Source organism: Cryptotermes secundus, unplaced genomic scaffold (assembly GCF_002891405.2).
Source record: "Cryptotermes secundus unplaced genomic scaffold, Csec_1.0 scaffold557, whole genome shotgun sequence".
In the NCBI taxonomy this organism is placed as follows: domain Eukaryota; kingdom Metazoa; phylum Arthropoda; class Insecta; order Blattodea; family Kalotermitidae; genus Cryptotermes; species Cryptotermes secundus.
In genome coordinates this window covers 1213484-1225985 of record NW_019735564.1, presented here as the reverse complement: position 1 = coordinate 1225985, position 12502 = coordinate 1213484, and the positions used below count along the sequence as shown (strand labels likewise).

Below are 12502 nucleotides of genomic sequence, written 5' to 3'. Positions count from 1 at the left end.
CCAGGATATCCCAACTCTTCCTGCTACGGTGATGGGTAAGGTTTAATACATTTAATACAGACACTAGCTAAACTTAATTTCTCCGTTGGATTAAGCAATACATAATAAAGCCATTACATCATGCATTAAAACAGACTTACCTCGCTGAATCCCTGGGAAAGCTGAAGAGCTTCAAACCTGTCGGCCTACTGGATGACGAGCACCCTGGGGCAGTTCAAAATTTATTGTTTCCCATTTATCCTGCAAGAAACAGTAGATATTATAACACAATCACAGTACACGGTGAGTTTCGAGATTCTACAGAACTTCTTTATCCTACATCCAAAGATGCATAACCTACAGAAATATCTTAACAGGAATTTTTCACTACATCAAATCAAATCAAATTCTTTACTTACCAATCAACCGCAAACTAAGAAACTTAAGTTTTCGATAACTACCGCCACCACCAACTGACAATCTATTGCAAACGGTGTACTGGGATTGGGTCACACAAATGCGATTCGATATATTGCAATAGTTGAATTGTGATTGGTTCTGACTCTCTAGTTCGGTCCGTCTGCGTAGAGATGGCAGGAGATCCATTGTTTCCCCCTTCCCTATGACAGTTGCACCCGTTGCACCGATTGCTGTTTAGCTGTGTTAGCTGTTTAGTGTTTAGCGTGTTTAGTACCTAGTACGGCCTGGTAATCCAAGTTATCCAAGCGGTGGTAAGATTTTGATGGTTTTGATCGTTTTGATGCTCTTGTGTCTTGTCATGATGGAAGAAAGTAGAAGAGGATTGTAGTTGTACGTTTGCGGAAGAGCATATTCAGGTCTGGAAATTCGGGTCTTGTATGTGTAATTGATGAACTGTGTATGGATTAGTATATGGGCCTTTTTTCCATGAACAAACGTGTATTGCGTCTGAGTCTTATAATACATCACGGATACAACCGACTGTGTTAACCTAACATTCCACAAACCGAAACTACTTTTTGTTTGGTTTGTTCTATGATCAAGTCAAGGTGGATATGGGGAGGGCATGTAGCACCAATGGGAGAGAAGAGGAATCCGTGTAGCATATTGATGGGGAACCAGAAGTAAAGAGACCACTAGGAAGACCAAGACGTAGGTGGGTGGGAAATATTAATTGATCTTAGAGAGATAGGATTGGGTGATATGGACTGGATTTATCTGACTCAGGATAGGGACTAATGGAGGGCTTTTGTGAAACATGGTAATGAACCTTTTGGTTCCATAAAATCTTGGGAACTTCTATAGTAGCTGTGTGACTGGCATCTTTTCAAGAAATGCTTAACTCCATGAATTTAGTTAGTTAGTTCTGTCTTCTGGGATGTAACGCTGTGTAGTCCAGTGAAAGACGGCCTACGTTTTGGAGGAAGATACTGCCTCCATTATCAGGGTCAATGTATTGTGGTACAGTAGTTTTGTGGTACTGAGTATTTAAATTTTGATGATGATGACTGTCTGATTATGTATGTATATTTATATGTTATATTGTATTATTGACTTGTTCTGTATCTGAGGCAGATGCCTCTATGGATTTTTTTGGAACTAAATAAATGACAATGACAAAGAATAAGTCAAGCTAGAGACCAGCGGGCAGCAGGGGAAGGAAAGTGCTGCTTCCTTTCTGCTTCATGCTAGTTTCTTTCACCACATTACACTTCATTATGCCCCAGAGGTTAGAACTTTTCATAACCACTGATGTGAGATCCCCACATAGAACCTACATAGAAGTTTTTGACCTGGAAGAAAGAATGCAAGAAGAAGAAGGAGAAATACGATTCACATCTTCTGAAAATGGGTTCAAATTGAGTACATCAAAAAGAGTTCTAAAATATGGAGATATAAGACATGCCTGAAGAAGGGAGGATTCTTTTTCACCTGGAATGAGCGATTGTCCGAAATTGTTCTCTTTGCCGTTGTAGCCGTGATTGATTTTGATGGTGATGATGAAATGAAGATATATGTAAGATATGTAAGTGTAACATGGTTTGTTTCTATTTTAGGCTTGTACAAAAATGGGATGGCCCTTAATTATGTGGAGAAAATTTCCAAAACTCAGAAGTGTGGGCCAAACTTTTCACACATCTCCTGCTTGCAGTCATGTCATCAAACTAACGCGGTTGCGAGTTGTGGACAACAGTGAAATAGGAAAACAAGCAATGGCTGAGGGAAAACCACCAAAATGTATTCACGTTTATAACAAGAAGGAGGTTGGAACAATTGGTACATACTTGAAAATTATCTGCAAAATATTGTTTTCAATCAGTTGTCTTAACGAATTAGCCACTTCTTTTAATCAGTATTTTACAACAATAGCAGCAAAATTGGTAAACGTATAGTAAAGTCCGTGTAGGTAAACACTTGTCTGAGAAATTTCCTATCCAGAATGGTCTGAAACAAGGAGATGGTTTATCACCACTCCTTTTCAACTTCGCCTTAGAATATGCAATTAGGAGGGTCCCGGGAAACCAGGTGGGACTGAAACTAAATGGGACACATCAGATGTTGGTCTACGCAGATGTTGTGAATCTACTGGGTGATCATGTAGATACCATAAAGAAAAACACACAAACTTTAATTGACGCAAGTAATGAGGTTGGTCTAGAAGTAAACACAGAGAAAACTAAGTATATATTACGGTCTCATAACCAAAATGCAGGGCAAAATCATGACATAAAGATAGGAAACAGATGTTTTGAAAATGTGGCACAGTTCAGATATTTGGGAACAACGATAACAGATCGAAACCTGATTCAGGAGGAAATTAAGAGGTGATTGAACTCTGGTAATGCTTGCTACCATTCAGTCCATAACATTTTGTCTTCTCATATGTTGTCCAAAAACATAAAAATTAGAATATACAAAATAATAATTTTGCCTGTAGTTCTGTATGGGTGTGAAACTTGGTCTCTGACATTAAGGGAGGAACATAGACTGAGGGTGTTTGAGAACAGGGTGTTGAGAATATTTGGACCAAAGAGAGATGAAGTCACAGGAGGTTGGAGAAAACTGCATAATGAGGAGCTTCATAACTTGTACTCTTCTCCAAGTATAATTAGAATGATCAAGTCAAGGAGGATGAGGTGGGCAGGTCATGTAGCACGAATGGGGGAGACGAAGAATGCGTATAGGATATTGGTGGGAAAGCCAGAAGGAAAGAGACCACAGGGAAGACCAAGGCGTAGGTGGTTGGACAATATCAGAATGGATCTAAGAGAGATAGGATGGGATGCTATGGATTGGATAGATCTGGCTCAGGATAGGGACCAGTGGAGGGCTCTTGTGAACACGGTGATGAACCTTCGGGTTCCATAAAATGCTGGGAAATTCTTGAGTAGCTGCAGAATTGGCGGCTCCTCAAGAAGGGCTCAGCTCCATGAGTAAGTAAGTAAATAAGCAGAGAAATTGGTAACTACGAATTTTGATACAAATGAAGCTAATAAATTGCTCAGTACTTCCAAGTATGATAAAATACCAGAAATGAAATTAATCCCTGTAACTGAGGCACAATTAAAGAATATAATGAAGTCACTGAAACCAAAAAATTCTACAGAGTATGATGGTGTCTCTAGTAGAATATTAAAATATTGTATAGACGAGATAAGCAAGCCACTTAGTTACATATTTAATGCATCCCTTAAACAGGGTATCTGTCCTGAAGGAATGAAATATGCATCATTAAGACCTATATATAAAACAGGTGAGAAGTCATATATCAAATTATAGACCAATATCATTGTTGACAACCTTTTCTAATTTACTTGAAATAGTGATGTATGTTATAATGGGATAAAGCAGCACATAAATACAAATAATGTGATTGCATCTGAACAGTTTGACTTTAGGGAAAATAGGATTACGGAAACAGCGATCTACACCTTAACTAATCATATCTTAAAAACTTAGATCAGCATAGACAAATATTAGGAATTTTTTGTGATCTAACAAAGGTGTTTGATTGTGTCATTCATGATAATTCTTCTGAGCAAATTGGTTGTCTATGGTATTTGTGGTAAAACCATAATGTGGATTAAGTCCTATCTGGAGGGTAGGAAACAAACAGTTGAATTGAACAATAGTGAGAAAGGGAAAATTTGTTCAGGTTGGAAAACTGTTAAATGTGGATTGCTGCAAGGATCGATATTAGGTCCCTTGCTGTGTCTCTTATATATTAATGATTTATCACTAGGCCTAAATACCGATATCAAGTTGTTATTGTATGCGGATGATACAAATGTATTAGTATCTGGTGATAATATCCAGGATATCCAAACAAAGTTCAGACATGTGTTAAATTCCTTAAACCTTTGGATTACAAGTAATGGCCTGTCTTTAAATATGAAGAAAACTAAATTGTTAAAATTTGAAACAATTAATCATGCAAATAAGCCAATGCAATTGCATTATAAAAATGAGATATTATATGATGCAATGAATATCAAATTTTTGGGCCTTGAAATAGATAAGTTTTTAAACTGGAAAACACACGTTAAATCAGTGTTACCCAGATTGGGCAAGGCATGCTTCGCATTAAGAAAAAGTTGTGCAGTAATATTGAAACACTTAGGATGATATATCATGCATGTACTGCAGTCACAGGGGGGGCCGGCTAAGGAAATGACTAGATGACTTCCTCTATCATTGCTTCATTGGCTAGGGGCACACTGTTCACTGGGCTTGGCAGGAGGGCGCAGGTGCAAAATGTGGTAAGGGAGGAAATCACATTAACAGAAACACACATTCTCACCCTATGCTACCTTATATTAGTATAAACAATCAATACACAATTATATACATTTTAGTAATATCACAATTAAAGAGCCGACTGGTGTCAGATTACACATTGCACCTCCTTAGACGATTCTTGGACCTCATCTTAGCCTTCCTTTCACCCAGTTGCAGGTCGCTAGTCTCCTCTTTCTCCTATTCTACTCATCCACTATATATATATATCTTTACTCATCCCTGCAGCTGGACACACCCTCTGCAGCCTCTATATTACACATGTCTACCTCTGCATTTCTCTGATGAATCACTCTTACGCCCTGTACACTTGTTGTAACGTTCCTAACTCAAGTCCTATTGGGGAAGTTACACTTCAATAATATCACAATTATTAAGCATGGCGATAAGAGTAGTTTCACTGACTTTACGTTGAGACTGCAGATGGATGGCGTCGCCCGGCATCTAGTTGATGCTTCTTCCAGCATAGCCTCCGGCTAAAATTGGCCAAAATTACTGTTTGAATCATCTTTAATAATAATTTGCTCTCCGGATTATATACCTTTATTCTTGCTAACTCGTTACTTTCCCGGAGGGTGCAAGCCCGCCTACAATGACATCTTGTCCCAAGGTGTCTGCTCTCGTTGGCTGGGATCCATAGGGGTGGATACGCTCCTTTTCTGCTAGTCCATTTGGCTAACACTTTTACCTGCAAACATCCCCTCTATCACTCAAGTGTAGATTTTGCAGTTAGCATTTTGATGTACCTTCAACGTCATTCTGCTGACAGGACATAGACACGTCAAAGGCTAACGTTTGTCTAACTCCATACACAGAAATTCCTTGAAGTTTCTTAACCCTTGTTACACCCTCTTTCATACGTCTTACAAGTATTTCCCAAAACTAATTCTATTCTGGCCAACATTTTCCCCTAAAATAAGAAAAGTTAAATACTCCTTTAACATATTACCGGGAGTCAGCCTTCAGGGCACAATAATGCATATTTTCATTCACTCATAAGGTATATGGTATAGTTTTCTGGGGTAACTCACCAGATGCTAAGAAGATTTTTCTCTCACAGAAGAGAACTGCTAGGATGATGATGGGATTGAAACAAAGAGATACATGCAGGCTGGTATTTAAAAAACTGAACATTGGCCTCCCAATATATATTATCTTTGATGATTTTTATGATAAGTAATCTTGAGTATTTTATTTTTAATGATGCAGTCCCTAATAAGACCACAAGACACAGAGGGAATCTGCATGTATTGCAGTCACATTTAGCAGTAAGGCAAAAAGGAGTTTATTATATGTGTGTTAAAATTTTCAGCAGTTTGCCTCTCTATGTAAGAGGTTTGGTACAAGACAGGAAACTTTTCCTAGGAAAACTAAAAGAAATATTAATCAATAATTCGTTTTATTCAGTTGATTAATTGTTGCTTTATTGTAAGGATTTATAGTCAGAAATATGTTTATTTAGGTATATTTCATTATATTACTGTTCAATTTTTATCTAAATATGTCACAACTATAGTGTCTTCATTGCATGCATATGTATATATGAGAAGGAAGGAGAATTATTATGTATTGCTAATTATCTTGTTGGTGTAACTGTATGTGTAACATTGTATCTATTTAACTGAGGTATTCAGTTTAGATTTTAACTCTGGTTGAGTTGCTGTCTCTGTGATTGTCTTGTGACTGTTGTTTGACAAGTTTTATATTCAGTGCCAGTTGCACACTTATGAATACTCTAAAACGCTGATGTACAAGGAGTGTTCCGTATATAATGCCTCCTATTTTTTTAATGAAAACTACAACAGATACAGAAAGCATAATAACGCAGTTAAATAGAGCAAGATTTCAGCTACTTACAGTTATTTTTCCACATAATCACCACCATTCGTTATGCACTTTTGCCAGCGATGAACAAGAGCCTGTATGCCTCGCCTGTAAAACTCTGCGCCAGCAGAGGCTAGCCACTTTCTTACAGCTGCAATGACAGCATCGTTGTCTGGAAAATGTTGCCCATGTATTCCATCTTTCGTAGGCCCAAAGAGATGGAAGTCTGAAGGTGCTAAATCAGGGCTATAAGGTGAATGTGGTAGGACAGTCCAGCCAAACTTTGCAATGTGCGCAGTGTTCTCCAAACTGATATGGGGTCTAGTGTTACCATGCTGCAAGCGAAAGGTTGTCTGCTTCTCTGGCCTGACTTGGGAAATGCGGGCTTTCAGCTTAGTCAGCGTCACCTTATAGCGTTCAGAATTGACAGTCTCACCAGGCTCCAGGAAATCCAACAGAATCAAACCCCACCTATCCCAAAAGACGGTGCACATCATTTTCCCTGCCAGTAGCTGTGATTTGAACTTCTTCTTTCTTGGGGAATCCTGATGTCACCACTCTATGGACTGTCCTGGCTCGTAGTAGTGACACCATGTCTCATCTGTGGTGATGATGCTGTCCAGAAACTTGTCACCTTCATCCTCAAACTGGAGCAGCATGTCCTGACAGACTTCCATTCGATGAGTTTTATGATCCTGTGTAAGGATCCGCGGGACCCACCTGGAACAAACTTGATAATCCAGCTTCCCCAACATCATTTCCAATGCATTACAGCCGATATTAAGCTGTGCACACAGTTCCCTGGTCGTTATCCGCCGATCTGTACATATGAGCTGATCAAGATGATGTTCATTGTGAGGAGTGGCAGCTGAGCAGGGACTCCCAGGGTGTGGCTTGTTGTGCACTTCACTTTTGCCGCTGTGCTGACATCCACTGTATTGTCTCTGTACACCTTTAGCAAGCGTCGATGGATGTCAGTGGGTGCAATTTGTTTGGCAGTGAGAAATTCAATAACATATATCTGCTTCATACACACTTCTGTGTCAGACGCCACTTTGGTGGACTGCTCTGCTGTCGCTATCTATCGCACGACAACCAAACTAACAGTACATTGGTGGGAAGGTTCAACCTTTACTACAACACCACCAAAATCTAGCTCAGACGTTATATATTAACAAAAAAATAGGAGGCGTTATATACGGAACGCCCTTCGTATGTATGTATGCATGTAACTTTGTATGTCTTTTGGATTTATATCTAAAAAGATTAATGTAGCCACAATTTGTACTTAAGTAATTAGTTCTTCTCACATAGAAAACAGCAATCACAACACTAACAATAGCAATAATAATCTGTGTATATAATAGGATACAGATTATGATTGGGTAAGTATTGTCACATGTCACAGTGACTAAGGTGCGGGTTTTTATTGATAATTGGTTTTGTTAATAACATTAAGGTCATAACTACAATTAATTATTACATTATTGCTGCTTTACACAATGTACAATGACTCCTCACTAATCTCTTCAGCCTGTCTGCACTACTCTTAATGGGCTTATAGCATGGCAATTACACACTGAATCGCACACTCCAAATATTGCACATAAATGAAGTCTTCTAATCACATGTTATTTTTTTTTTACTGCTAATGGGGTGGGACTAAGTCCCTTGTACTGCAGCCACTTCTGGCCTATTGTACCAGCCCCAGATGATGGTGAGGGTGATCGTGGAGCAGTTGGCGGAATGAAGATTGGCAGGGGAAACCAAAGTACTCGGAGAAAACCTGCCCCACTGCCACTTTGTCCATCACAAATCCCACTAGACCAGACCCGGGATCAAACCTGGGCAGCCACCGTGGGAAGCGACTAACCGCTTGGGCTATGGTGTGGCCTTAATCACACGTTAAGTCTTCACAGGCCGACTTTTAGTTCTTCTTTAACTATGAATGTCCCGTGGCTATCTGCTTGCTTGCGTGCTTCTGCTGCTATTATTCGTAATTTGTAACTACATGGCTGAGGAATGGACATGGACCTAGAGTAAACACATATCACGTGGTTGCTATCCAGCCAGCCTATTGGTGGGTTGGTTGGATCTACAGAAAACACATGTCACATGATCACTGTCCACTGTTGTGATGTCACGACAGACACAGAAAAAACAGCTTCCTCTATTGTTGCATATTGGGCCATGTTTACAGAGCTGTTGCTTGGCAACATATTGATCAAATCTCTTACATTATGTATGTGATGCAGGAATAGGGATCATTGTTAGTAGTTAAGAAAGTGGCCTGAAGATGGCAGCAGTAAATATCAGTGACAGGTATCTGTCCTCCAGATTGTATTTGTTATGTGCATTTAAAAATTGTTTCAGTGTATTTACTTATGTACTCGTATGTTTTGTTACATTGATTTTTTCTGTGCCTTAAATGTATAGGCTTATTGATTTTCATGTATTCACACGTCTTGTAATGTGCTTATTGATGTAAAAGAATGCCCAAATTTACAAGGTATGCCCCAAGGTACAGCAGTATGTTTCACTTAGGAACATTAATTTAATTTTTGCTAAACTTTGTATTATTTAAGAGGAAGTAAAAAATAAGTTTTCAATAGCCAGTATTACAAGTATTCCAGCAGTAATAAATACCTTTGTTGATGTGAAAAATCACCAAGTCCTGTCCTGAGATGAAATACTCTTCTGTAAACTTTCAGCATTTCTTTTCATCCTAACTTCTGGTTAGCTGTCATTGCCCTCAATTATGTCTTCTTCTAGCCTCAACAAGCTTAACATAGATCTGCAATATAGGATTGGGTGCCTGGTGTAAGCAGGTTATGGCTCAACACATTTGATGAACAAAGATTGCAGAATCTTTCTACATGCACTGTTCTGTGGCACTAATATGTGCAGTATTGTGTTACTATGGCATGGAAGTTTTCATCACACGTACTCTTCAGTCGTGCCTCTGAGCTTACAATTGGAAAAAGGTCTTGTCATTACTATGAGTTCACAGCAAGCGACAGAAAATTGTTATGAAATTTGATATTATGGTCTCAGTCCATGATGTGTTCTGTTTTGCCACAGTTACTTGAACCAACTCCCAATGAGTAAATAAGTGTAACTCATGTAATAAGAAACAGGCAGCCTTAATTAATGTCAGTATTTTCCTGTAATTATAAATCATCCTGAAATGAATTATGTGTTTTCATTTTAAGATTTATAATAATAAAATATACTGTTTTCATTAGAAATACTTAAATGTAAGGTATACATAGGGATCATATCAATGAAGTGCTTGAAAAACAAACATTTTACATTGATGCTACTGTAGAAAACATTTTAAAGTTCTCTGCTTTAAAGAACCAGATTTACAAGTTGCCAGAATGTTCATCTGTCACACATGAGGTAATTAATTATGTGAAACATGTCACAATATCATTTCATGTCATAGCATTTTCATCATTAAAGAAGAAGTTCTGAAAATTTTCTGTTTTAGTGTCAAGGCTGTTTATATTACATACTTTCCATTCCTTTTAGACATAGTTTTTTATTGTTTACAAAGTCCATTACATTTTCATAGTTATTATTCTCAGCTTTATAACTTGTTATAATATGAACAAAAAAAAAAAAGGAATAATGACTGGTCTAATGAAAGGTTGATATAGTTCTAACTTACATATATGTATTTCTTTCACAGGTGACAAGGTCTTACTGGCTATAAAGGGTGAGAAAAAGAAAGGAATCCTTGTTGGAGTTAAGCAGAATCAGCGTGCCTTAATTCCTAAATTTGATAGCAATAATGTGGTGCTGATTGATGATAATGGTACTCCTCTTGGGACTAGAATTCATGTTCCCATTCCTCAAATTCTTCGAACTATACTAAAAAAGAAGAATGTAGTTAAAGGTGCTGATTATACTAAACTTTTAGCCTTGGCTACCCGATTTGTGTAGAGATGTGTGTTGCATATTTTGCAGTGTTTACTAAATACAGTCTGTAATTAAGAAAAAACATCTTGTACAATAAGTCTAATAAACGAGGTGATGTTTTAGAACGTTCAGTTTTTCTTAGTTAATTACAGGATGACTATTAGCTTGTTAAGAATCTTTTAAAAATATTTACCATCATCTCTGCACATTCACAGATTCACTATACATGGTAGTGATTTTCCTTATTTGTGGCTGATCTCTGTAGAATACTGATTCCAATTGAGGTCACTTCAGTAGCCCTACACAAATTTCGTGGGGCCGTGGTGAGTTTGATTTACTGAAGATCATTGAGAGACTGTTATAGTTAAGCTTTATCTTCTTGGAATATGGGATTTAAATCTCTCACTACTACAGTGCTGGCAACCGGATTGTAATTTCGAGATCAGCTTTTATATCCACTCAGTTGATTTATGGCATTATACAAAACAAACACAGCGCAATGATAGTAACAATGAAAACTGAGATCTCTGAAATGAAAGAAATTGGCATGCATCATTCAACATTATTATTTATCATAGATTCAATTAGAATATTTGCTCTTGTGCATGTGATTGAATTTGATTTGTTCTGTATCATCTTTCTGAATTAACCATCTAGCAATCTTGCTTTTCATTTTTTCAACTTTCAACTTTATTTTCGTCCATAACTGAGGTGAATACAATTGGACATGTCAAGAAATAATAACGAATACGTCACATGTCAAAGTCACATAAAATTTACACAGTGATTTATCACTATAATATAGCAACTGTTATAAGGAACATAATAATAAAAAATACAGAAGACCAAAAGAAAAATGTCATTAATATAAAACATGTAAACACAATATTAAAAATTGCAAACCAAAAGACAATCAACAAGCTAGTCATCAATCCAACATTAGTTGAAAAATTCATGAAGAGAATAGAAAGCGCTGCACAACAAATAATTTTTTTTTAGTTTTCTCTTAAAAACATTAAAATTTTTAACACTTTTCAATTCAAGGGGAAGGAAATGAAATATTTTAGTTCCCATATTAATTACACCTTTCTTGCAACAGTTGGTATTACAAAATTGGACATACAAATTATGTTTATGTATGGTAGTTTATCTGTGAATGTCAGAATACTGAGTTGTGTATATCTTATTCTTTATTATAAAGCATAAAATCTCTATATAATGAGGCAACAGTTAAAATCTTAAATTCACCAAACATATTTCTACGGGATACTCTGTTATTAACACCTGTAATCACTCTTAGACATTTTTTCTGTATTTTAAATATAGTTTCAGAGTCCTTAAGCCCCCACCCCAAAAAATAATATCACATTTCAATACAGACTCAAACTTAGTAAAATAGACATTTCTTAATACAGGTTGGCTTACTGGGTCACATAAGGATTTAATCAAATAAAGAGCCTTGTTGAGCTTTTGACATACATATTGAGTGTGAGTTGCCCAGCTTAGATATTCAGTAATACAAATACCCAAAAATTTTACATTCGATGAATAAATTCTATCATTATTTGAGCAAAAAACAGATCTATAGATTGGAGTAGGTCTTGCATGAAAGAATAATACTTTAGTCTTATCCATGTCTATTACGAGATGATTTTCATGGAACCAATTTTCTAATTGATTTCTAACATTTAGGATTTTTTCATTTAATGGTAAGAGATTATTGTCAGTAAGTAGTATATTTGTATCATCAGCAAATAATATGACCTTAGCCTCGTGAATAGCTAGGGGCAAATCATTTATAAACAATAAAAATAATAGGGGTCCCAAAACAGAACCTTGAGGTATGCCATGTTTTATAGCCTTGACTGATGAAGTAAATGTCTTTAAGGCTGGGGCCACATGAGTGCATGAAGTACGTCCATTGCAATGAGCATACTTTATGATGGACGTTGCTGAGGACACCACACAGTTGCAGAATGCGGTGCGTAGTTTTTTTGTC

The 12502-nt window shown here is 37.1% G+C and overlaps 1 protein-coding gene and 1 long non-coding RNA gene across 3 annotated transcripts; one reads left to right on the top strand and one right to left on the bottom strand.

Annotated features, from left to right (window-relative positions):
- On the bottom strand, positions 1–489 carry LOC117282731. The gene is made up of 3 exons (XR_004513576.1): positions 399–489; positions 141–240; positions 1–23 (listed from the first exon to the last, which is right to left on the bottom strand). It is a non-coding gene; the product is annotated as an uncharacterized LOC117282731 (long non-coding RNA).
- A 96-nt stretch (positions 490–585) lies between these two features.
- On the top strand, positions 586–10634 carry LOC111869620 (39S ribosomal protein L14, mitochondrial). Of its 2 annotated transcripts, none has more exons than XM_023861279.2 (3): positions 586–710; positions 2016–2235; positions 10274–10634. In XM_023861279.2, the coding sequence occupies exons 2-3, from the start codon at positions 2028–2030 to the stop codon at positions 10525–10527; spliced, it is 462 nt and encodes a 153-aa protein (XP_023717047.1). In that variant the 5' UTR covers positions 586–710; positions 2016–2027; the 3' UTR covers positions 10528–10634. The 2 variants fall into 2 exon arrangements, with proteins under 2 accessions (XP_023717047.1, XP_023717046.1); XM_023861278.2 differs by having other exon boundaries at positions 587–815.
- The last annotated feature ends 1868 nt before the right edge of the window (positions 10635–12502 follow it).